This window comes from Sphaerodactylus townsendi, linkage group LG03 (genome assembly GCF_021028975.2).
Source record: "Sphaerodactylus townsendi isolate TG3544 linkage group LG03, MPM_Stown_v2.3, whole genome shotgun sequence".
Classification (NCBI taxonomy): Eukaryota; Metazoa; Chordata; class Lepidosauria; order Squamata; family Sphaerodactylidae; genus Sphaerodactylus; species Sphaerodactylus townsendi.
The window spans coordinates 138,297,982-138,309,050 of record NC_059427.1 but is presented as its reverse complement, the minus strand read 5'-3'; the positions used below and the strand labels follow the sequence as shown (position 1 = coordinate 138,309,050).

Below are 11,069 nucleotides of genomic sequence, written 5' to 3'. Positions count from 1 at the left end.
CTTAAACAAGATTGGGAAGAAAAGACAGTATTACAATTCCGTTGCTAATTCTACTTTCAAGCCTTTTTGTACAGTTTTTTTTAAATGCATGCAAGTGAGCCAGTGTAGTGAGTAAGAGTGGTGGACTGTAATCTGGAGAACCAGGTTCAATTCCCCATTCCCCTGATGGGAACAATACTTCCCAGGAGACCTTGTGAGCCCCCAGGTCTCCTGGGAACTGTAGTTCCTCAGGCCATTTTTAGCCTGTACTGTGAACAGGTCTTTTTTTCAGCCTGAAAAAGTTCTAGGAAAAGGAAAGGAACTAAGGTAAGTGTGGGAAGGGGGTGGGGTGGGGCACCACTAGGGGGCGCCGCGGGGGGAAGGGGAGGGGTCTGGGGGCGATTTTCTGCCCCCAGGCGTGCGCCTGGTGAACAGCGCACCCCCTGTCCCCTTGTAGCTCTGCCACTGCGTTGAAGGCTCTTTCTGGATAAATAATAAAGATAAGAAAAGTTATACTCAGTTACATGACATTTTTATTTGAAGAAGAGTTGGATTTATATCCCCCCTTTCTCTCCTGCAGGAGACTCAAAGTGGCTTACAAATTCCTTACCCTTCCCTCCTCACAATAAACATCTGTCAGGTAAGTGGGGTCCTCCAGATTAGAGTATACCTGCTCTTAACCACTACGCCATTGCTTTAAATCATAATGTGGGTATGATCAACCCAACTTTAGGCATTTTAAGACACATTAATGGTCATGAGATATAAGAATTTGGAATGTGCAGTTCTTCAGTGTATACATGACAAAGTGTTATTTATAAAAGGAAATTTAAATAACACAGATACATTTCTTAATCTCTCTCTTATCTGAACTCATTTCTAGAACCAAAGGGGGGGGGAATACTTTCCCTATTTCTAGAATGGTGTCTCCTAATAAAATCTCTATTCAGTATGGTGGTACAATGTTTTGAGAATCTGGTTCTCTTAGGTCCTCATGCAATCACTTGAGAGCAGCACTCTTCACAACTTCCTAGATCACAAGCCCCTGTAGAGCTGCCAATTTTTTTTGCTACTTTCAGAAAGGACTTGCTTCAAGAGTGCTCATGTGGGCATAGCAAGTGCTCTATTCCTCCTGCCTCTGCATGCATGCTGAGAGGAGTAGCAGGAAAGCAAAGTGATAACACTTGTAAGTGGAGAGGATACTTCCAGGGCTTCAGCCTTTGCCTTGGGCCTCACTTCTGGGACACCTTCTGGTGCTCAGCTTGGATTTCATGTCTCACACATACTTTCCTGAGCTCAACACTGACAAGGTCAGAACTCTGCCCCCATTCTGCTATAGGACTTCTTATTATGTACTTCCAATCCAGCAGGTCCCAGACTGCCACCTGGGAGCTAAAGGTGAATTCCAAGTCTGGAAAAGTTGAAGAGCGCTGTTGCGAAGCACAGGTTTTCCTACTGATCATGTGCACATTCCATTTCCCTGGAGGAGGCATATGCCACATGCGCAGTGGAATGTATGCTGAAGAACTTCACCTCTGGATTTAGGGGAGCTCTTATGCATACAGTAGAGCTCACTGAAGGTTCTGTGTTCACAGGCTATCTCCAGATCAGGATAAGTTACCATTAAAAAGAGGGAAGGTGGATTTCACTGGGACTTTAATTTCAAAGAAATTCCAATTAAACTATGGGTTCTAGTTCTTAACATTTCTAAAACTACTTATGGTTTTATGATGTCCTGAAACAAACCTACCATCATTTGAATTACAAATCTTAAGAATGCGCTGCCTGAATTGAATGTTAGCAAATGATCATCTGCCCTGACCTGGGATCTGTGCATTTGCTACCTGTATCAATTGATCAATAACAGTTAAGATTTCAGCTTTAGATGAGACCTAATTTCAATATCATATTCAGCTTTCCTCTCCCGCCCTCCCCCAATTTTGTTGTGTTCTCCTCTAAGCACTTGGACATTTGTGTGATGTTTGTATAACAGAAGATATCTGTACTCACCCACAATGGAGAGAATCACAACCACAAAATCAAAAATATTCCAGCCAATAGTGAAGTAGTAGTGGCGCAAGGCAAACATTTTCAGCACACACTCACAAGTGAAAAACATAACAAAGACTAAGTTGATCCAGTACAGGATCTCCTCCATCTGCTTGCTCTGCGTGTCAGTCTCTACCATCATGGTCACCATGTTGAGGCAGATGAGCAACATGATTAATATGTCAAATGCTTGCTGGGTGACAAAGTCAAAGACAGCTCCTTGGACTCTATTCTGTAACACAGAATGGTAAAGACCCACACAGTAAATTGATGTGCCACAGCAAATGCACATGCCTTACTCAACAATGCGGCTAAAGTTCTACGATATTTCATTTTATCTCATCTAAGGACCTGGTTCACAAGCTTTCGTGATTCAAAGATCTTTTTTCCAATGATCTACTTTTTTCTGTCCTGTAATAAGCTGTGAGTGGAACCTTTTGGGGAGGGATTGTGGCTTAGTGGCAGAGTGCACCAAGTGCATGCAGAAGATCCCAGGTTCAGCCTGCAGTATCTCCAGTACATTTCCCCCCCCCCATGACATTAGACAGCTGCTGCCAGTCAGAGCAGGCAATACTGAGTTTCATGAACCAGTATAATAAATGGGTCTCACATTTATTATATGTGTATACATTCTTCAGCCACCAGAAAGCATGCAAGCTACCTCACAAAGCATGATTTTATTATAATTTATGCAGGATTTTGTCTCTCATATTGGTGTGTTCCATACAATACCTGAATAGTATAAAACTCATCAATTCCTGCATTCGCTTCTTATCAGCACAATATCCTTAACACTTTAATGCAAGGTAGGAGAATTCTGTATTCCATGTTACAATAAAGCATTAGGGATCACTGGCTAAAAGTGGTCACAGGAATTAATCAATTTTGCATTCTATCAGGGCTCCTTCCCTGCATTTAATGGTTAAGCTTAGAGGAGATACCGTATATACTTGTGTATAAGTCGACCCGTGTATAAGTCGAGGCACCTCATTTTACCACCAAAAACTGGGAAAACTTATTGACTCATGTATAAGTCTAGGGTGGTAACTCCAAAGCAGGTGGGGGCAAGGAAGAGCCAGGGTGCACACTCCCCGCCTGATCACTCCCCCCCCGCCTCCCGGATCCCCACAGCAGCCCCAGCCCTTGGCTGCTCTGGCATTTCCTTGCTTGCAAGCAAGGAAATGCCAGACAGAGCATTTGCCTGCTTTTGGGGTTTCCTAGCTTGCAAGCAAGGAAACCCAAAAAGCAGATGAAAAAAAAAGATGGCTGAGTGAGTGAAGGGGACAATGGGCGGCGGCGGCGGCTGCGGGTGGCTCGTGTATAAGTTGAGGAAGGCTTTTTCAGCACAAAAACGTGCTGAAAAAGTCGACTTATACGCAAGTATATACAGTAATAGCAGCAACATTCAAAAGTGAATTGCAGCTGTCTGTGGTCTCAGTTCAGATTGGGCCATTTAGGGAAAGAGATACCTTTACTCCTGCACTGTTCCACCCATTCACAGTCTCCTCGCATTGCTATTATCCTTGCAAGGAGGGAAGGTGGAGACAGGTGTTGCGTATAGCTATAGAACAACTTAAAATGCTGGGAACCTTTGATTATTTGCTCATTCCAGTAAGTCATTCATTTTCATTCAAAATTTCATTTGGTGGCGCTTCATGGTTGGTCTTCAGGAAAGCCTCCAGGATCAGAGACAATGCAGATGTGCAGCCCAGACATTGGAGTCCATCTTCCATTTTCATTTATTTTTGGAAAGTTTTACACTAAACTCAAAGCTTCCGGGCTGGTTCTTGTTCTGGGAATTTACCCTACCATTGTGTGGATTACCATCTTTTCACCATTCTTTCAGATAACAACAGAAATGTAACATCAGCCAATTTCAATTTGAGATACACAGAATGTTTAAAGATGATATGTTCTGTGTGTTTTAACTCTTTTTATATTAATGTATTTTATATCTTAATATAGTTGTGGAACAAGCTCGATGGCGACATTTTGGAAGTTCAACAACCAACAGGCTTTTGGGACACTTTCCTTGAACAAACCAATCGACGCTGAAAATTATGTCTCCATTTATGCCATGATGTCTCCATTTACGCCAAGGTTTTTTCTTTTTTGCCACAATTAGAGTAAACCTTCACCACATTAAAGAAAGGAGACTTAGACACGAGAACTTCATGCATGCAAGTAGGCACAGTCCTTTTAATCTGTCAGTGAAGATTACCTCAAATAATAGAAGGATTGCCGGAAAATGTGAAGAATCTATTTGCAGGCATAAGGAAAACTTACCAAAGGCCTAGGAATAGGCTTTTGAGGTTTTTTAGAACCTAGTTTTTTCATAGCGTTGTAATATTTCTTCTGCTCCTCTGTCATGAAGATATCCTGACCTCCAAAGTAAAGGAAGGGAAAGGAAAGAAGGCTGGTTACAATCTGTTCATCATTGCTTAAAGATGGAAAGTGGGTAGTTTTCCTTATTGCATCTAGTAACAGCTGGAAGAAATTACATATTTTCTGCTAAACCGGATGGGAGACATGACAGGCTTACACAGGAGCAGGTCAGAAGGTTTTTGCTGTGAAGTCTGCTTTCATACACATTCATTTCTGCTTAAATACACATACCCAGCTTTGGAGGGAAACCAGGCTGATGCCTGTTTTATTTTGAAAGCACCTACTTAGGTTGATTCCACACAGTACAAATATACCGGACTGACAAAGGGAAAAATCCCGTTTTGGGCAAGATCTTAACATGGGTCCCATCTCTAAAGAGGGATTGTCCCACAATATTTTCCTCATCCCAGTTTTTTAAAATGCTAAAATGGCACTCTTTTTCTCATTGAACCTACTTCCATGGGAACACCATGAGTGCCCAACCGCTTTATTATTTTTCCCATCCTGCTGCCTGTTCTCCCTGCCTTATGTCGTGTCAGTTTTGTTTCTGCTGAGCTGCTGATCGGTGTGGCAGCCCGTCCTTTCCAAAATGTTCCCCAAACACGTTTTCTGCCCATGACAGCGACTGTGTGCCATTTCATCCAAGTGTGCACGGCAATGGATTCACAACAATGTTTCAGTGCTTCCGCTGAGCATATCTATCTGGCAGTGCTGCTGCCACTATGTTCTTTGTGGGCTGCCTTGCCTACAAGTTCTGGCAGCCTTTGACAGCTCTTCCTGGACAAGCCATGTGGAAAATCATGAACGCTCGCTCTGTTCTCACTCACTCTCGCCAAGCGCCACTTGCTAGCTGAGCCGTAGCCTGGCCAACCCAGTCCCTTGACTCTGGGCTCACGTTCCCAATGGGGTCCTTGGGGTGGGGGTGGGGAAGCACCTGCCTGGCAGAATGTGCTCAAGCACTCTGTGGCACCTTGGCATGCGTGACAGCTTCAAAGACCAGTTTGCCCTTAACACCCTACAGTCCTCCTCACTGGAACCCCCCCATGAAGTGGGCAGCTGAAATTGAATGTGTGTGGCTCTAAGCACGATCCACCTCATGCCCCACACACATCTGAGACGTGACATGTACCTGCCGACCAATGCTGCACCGAGCTTCCGTCCCTAGAATGCTGTTTCATGCTAGGGCTGGAGCAGCATCACCCAGGCCAAGTTGTCTCGTGCAAAACAAATTGGAATATTTTCTCCTGGCCTTAACTCGATTCCTTCACAGAAACGGGCACCCATGCGAAGGGAGAAACCAGAATAAAATAGACCTGGATTCTAAAATACCGAATGTAACCCATTATTATTATTATTATGCTGTGTAGAAACGACCATGCTATCCAATTCAAATGCTGTTTGGAGCTTTATTTTTAAGGCTAAAGGAAGTGGCTTCTTGACTGATACAAGAGTCAGCCAATCAACATGACAGTGCCTATGCTTTGAGAAAGGGGTGGGCAGGATGGCAAACTGACATGAGGGTTAGCCAATCAGCATTGTACAAAACCAGATTCTTCTCAAGGCAGAAAACAGGTGCTCACGAATACCCTCTCCTGCCCCTGTTGAGTGTGTTACAAATGCTGTTAATGAGTTGTAACTGAGGGCTCTGGCGCTGAAAATGTCTATGCCAATTGAATTCACTTGTAGAAATGTCGAGAGCTAAAGTCCATTTTAGAGATCCAAACTGTAGGGCACTAACTATACAAAAAGGCAGCCACAACTAGGCAGATCCTAGTTGCACATCCTATGCGTGAAGCACAGATTGTATGCTCTTGTTTGGTCAGTTATCACAGAGAGGGTGGTAATATCATAATGGAATGAGACATTGCTCAGCATAAAGAGATCGCCAGTGTGAATCTGCCTCCATCCAATGCAAGAAGCACAAGCTGCACAGGGGAACAGGACCTACCTTCTAAGAGACAATGGACAGGATCCAGTGATGGAGTTCCATGTGCTCAAGAGGGTTGGCAACTGTAGGAGAAACTAGTCCTTTTCAGGTGTTACATTCGGAGGTGGCCAACCATGCATACCAGGCCACCTTGCTACCTATGACCCTCCTGATCTGCGTGGTCGTCATTTTATCTGAATAAGGTACCACGCATACTTTTCAGCTTCAGTATGTAGTGAATGCAAATGCACAAAAATCTATTGAAACTGGTACATACAATGCCCTATTCAGACAACATGATAATCAAGAGGATTGTGGCTACTGGACACTCTTGGTATGCATGATTGTATACTGCAACATTTGAAAAGGACTAGTAATCCCCATACTCAGACCTCTTTCTGCCATAGTTGGAGACAGTTCTGTATGCTCATAGAGCCCTGGACAAAACCCAGTGCCTACTCTATGAAAAGTTTGGGAAATTTGTGTTGCAAATACAGTGACAATAATCTACCCTTTTAAAACTAATCCCATCGTTGTTGTTTTCTGCACAGAAATCCAAATACATATGAAGCAATGATATCTGATCCTGTTATTTGAATCTTTCTGTTACATAGATCTAGAAATTTGCCCTTAAATTTGATGCCTCTCCCAATTCAGTATATCCAAAGACGGCAGAAATGTCAATCATGCCGCAGATACAACACCTGCAGAAGATGGAGTCGCTGCCTTTTCTCCTTCAGAGCCAGAGTTTGTGTCAGTAGTGCTATAACCACCACTACCTCCACAAGCAAGGAAAGGCCCTTTCCCTCCTTCTGCCTTGATCTGTTATGGAGGCAGTATTGTCTTTTGGACCCATTTCACTGGATCCAATAATCTAAAAGTCCAAAGCACAATGTCAGTGAAGTGCAGACCCCCAAAAGAAGTGCATGTTTGATCTAGGAAGGGTCATTCACTGCAGCTTCATGTAAGGATTTAGAAAAGTTCCTCCTCCTTGGGTAATTCAATTCCAAGTCTAAAACCCAGTATTCCGCAGACAATTAGGTGATTCAGAAGGCATCCTGAATATTGCATCTCAAACAAATGCAACCCTGTTTGCCAGACAGCGAGAAAAGTTGACCTATCTTTTTCTTTTGCTGATTGAAGTTGTCAATAATGACACCGATGAAGAGGTTCAAGGTGAAGAATGATCCAAAAATTATGAAGATGACAAAGTAGATGTACATGTAGATATTGTCCTCATACTTGGGCTGCTGCTCCACCTGTGTGCACAATAGGAAAAAAAAACATTTCAGAAGCTGTCATCTTTAAGAGGCTGTTCAAGACTCAAAACTATTTTGGCTTATTAACTATCTGATGGATTAGATGCAGTCTCAAAATTGTCCCTTAACGACAGACTCCATGGCGGCCCAAAGTGCACTCAGAGCTTCTGCAGAAGTGTGATTTGCCATTCAGTTCAATTATATATATAATATTATATACACACACACACATATACATATATCCGGCCCTATACCCAGAGACCTCAGGGCGGGTTACAACATAAGCCTCAAAAAAGTCATAAATTCCAATATAACCCGAGAACAATTGCAACATATAACAATAAAACCTGTTTAAAAATTCATGATATTAGCAAAGCAGTAGGAAAGAGGAGCCATCTCTTCAGCCAAATATGACATCTTCAGCATCTTTACCAATTTCTTAAATGCACATAAAGAAGATGCTTGATGCATCTCAGGGGGTGACATTGATCCACAATCTCAAAGCCACCACTGAAAAAGCCCTATCTCAAGTCTCCATCTTTTTAGTTTTTTTTTACCCCCGAAGGTGATGATTACCACCAGAAAGGTTTCATCTGCTGATCTTAGGGCATGGGCAGGTCGATATGGGAGAAGGCATGCCTTCAGGCGCAAGGGTGGGGATGGAGGGGGAATCCGATGCCATCTGATATTAATATTTATATGGTTCCTGTTTTAATTATTTGGGTACTGTGCTGGTTTTATTGTGTTTTAATGCTTTGTTTACTATGGTTGTTCACCGCCCTGAGCCCTCCGGGGAAGGGCGGTATAATAATAATAATAATAATAATAATAATAATAATAATAATAATAATAATAATAATAATAATAATAATAATAATAATAATAATAATAATAATAATAATAAACACGAAAGGAGCAGTGGCTAAACAAGCCACTCCATGGGCAGTACTTTAAGAACATTGAAGGGAAGGTTGACAGCAAGCAAACATGGGAGTGGCTCAGAAGGGGAACTCTAAAGAAGGAAACTGAAGGCCTGATTTTGCTGCTTAGGAGCAAACATTAGGACAAATGCAATAAAGACACCAATCGAAAAGATCCTACAATGACCAAAGTGCGATCTCTGCAAAGAGGGTGATGAAACAGGTAAGACACATCATCTGCTGTTGTAAGAAAATAGCCCAAACTGACTATCTTGAGCACGTCACAATAGGCTAGCAGCAATGGTGCACTGGAACCTTTGCAAAAAGTGCGGCCTGCCCTGTGAGCAAGACCTGGAGTACGAGCACAAGCCAGAGAAGACCACAGAAAATGAAAGAAGCAAAAAATACTCTGGGACTTTTTTAGAATACAAACAGACAGACTATACCTGGCACACACAACACCCCAGACATAACAGTGATAGAGAAAAAAACATGTTTGGATCATAGATGTTAACATGCTGTGCCAGTTGACTAGCACAGGAGTAAGAAGGACAAAGAGCTGGAAAAGATCTGGGAAAAGATCACAAAAATACAAGGACCTACAAATTGAAGTTGAGCGATTGTGGCAGAAAAGAACAGCTTAGTGAATCCCACTAGTAGTGATTGCTCTAGGGAGGAGGAATCCCAAGAAATCTTGAAAAAACATCTGGAAAGCCTAAACTTGGACAGAACATCCCAGTCCCACATGCTGCAGAAAGCAGCACTTCTAGAACACACACAAAGAACTGCACACATTCTCATATAAAATACCTCTAATATCCTGAGTCACTTAGGAAAGGACTTCGATATTCAGAGATGATAATTCAGACTGCTCAATACTGCTGTGTTGGAGCTGTGTTTGATTAAAATTAATAATAATATATGTAATATGTATGTAATATGTAATAATAATAATAATAATAATAATAATAATAATAATAATAATAAGGTGTATAATAATACTAATAATACTAATACTAATACTAATACTAATACTAATAATAATAATAATAATAATAATAATAATAATAATAATAATAATAATAATAATAATAATCCCCCCAAAGGGCACTACCTTGGTGTGGTGGTGGGGCTTGTGTGCTCCAATGAGTCAGAGGAGGCTGTGCTGGAGGGCCACCCAAACCAGAGGAGGCCTCTGATGAGGAGCTCAGACTAAATGTTACCCCAAAACCCAAAACCATGGTGAAGACAAGAAAAAAAGAAACTTTATATATACGGATCGAGTTGAGTAAGCCGGGGTCCAGCCAAGGACCGCGTCTAGTGCTGCTGGAGTACCTGGGCACTTGGTGGCGGAGAAAATGGGCTACAGGACTCAGGATCTTCAGGCTCGAGCAACCAGGGCTGAAGAACTGCAGGGACTACTGGAAGATACCACCGAACAAGCGTCGAAAATATTAGGTGTGCAGAGAATAAGAGAAATTATGGCTTGCTACTACAAATCAGAAAACCCATCAAAAGAGGATACCTCAAAGCGAGAGATAGTACACCAAGTCTGGAAAGAACTTCTTGCGGAACACAGAAATTACTGCGCAAAGACCTGCTGATCCAAAGAAGATATATTATTGCAGAAAGGAACAAAGTTTTAGAATTGCACTAGAGCTAGCAGAAATCCAGCAGAAAGCACAAAGACAATGGTATTGAAAACATACCAAGGAACACTCAAAGAAATTCAACAAAATTGAAAAGCAACAATTCAAGGACTGCAAGAGACAGAGGGAGGAAGAAGGGAGGAAGAAGCAACAATCATCACACCTCCAAAGGAGCCAACCCAAACAACCCAAAGTTCCCAATTGACAAAAAAAACCAAGAAGAACTGATACGCAGAAGATCACTAGAACACATAAAAGAGCAATACAAGCGAGCGGTACAAGATTGCCACCATTGAAGATATTGTTCCAAGGAAGGATCTGCTCAATTCACTGAGAAAGGATGCAAGAAACAAGGTCATTGCTGGAATCAAACAATGTCACTGCATGGAAACAAACCAGCTTATGTACAGCACTGCAGCGTAGTGATTACTAAGGAGAGCTAGGGGTAAAAGATTCATCACCCAGAAAGAAGGTTGAAAATAGGTGATACTCCAAAGTTATGCTGGAAAATCAGACTGGGAAGAAAAAATCAGCAAACTACGATGTCGGATGCCAGCAAACTGAAAAGCATGAAGGAGAAGAAGCTGAAAAATGACAAAATCAAAAGAAACGAAGACCTAGTTAAGAGAATTACCACCTGGACAGAGGAAACTCAATATGAGGGCAATAGAGGTGGTCAAACAACAGATTGGTGGCGAGTTTCAAAGAAGATTGCAAGATTCGAGAAGCAAGGGTTGCTCAATTCAGAAGCTTAAGAATCCAACTTTTCTACTCAACCAGAAACAATTCTACCAGATATGTAAGTGGAGATGTGAAAGCGAAACACAGGAGAGCCAGACAGAGAACAAAGCTTGATTGAGTTCTGGAGAAACATTTAAGGACAGCCAAGAACTACAACCAA

The 11,069-nt window shown here is 42.1% G+C and overlaps 1 protein-coding gene across 1 annotated transcript in view; it reads right to left on the bottom strand.

Moving 5' to 3' along the window:
- SCN8A (sodium voltage-gated channel alpha subunit 8) overlaps nt 1-11,069 on the bottom strand; it is a 151,788-nt gene that overhangs the window by 4,258 nt on the left and 136,461 nt on the right. The window contains exons 24-26 of the mRNA XM_048488370.1: nt 7,462-7,599; nt 4,315-4,419; nt 1,990-2,260 (exon numbers count right to left, since the gene is read on the bottom strand). Coding sequence (XP_048344327.1) covers nt 1,990-2,260; nt 4,315-4,419; nt 7,462-7,599 — 514 coding nt within the window. The remainder of the gene's footprint in view (nt 1-1,989; nt 2,261-4,314; nt 4,420-7,461; nt 7,600-11,069) is intronic.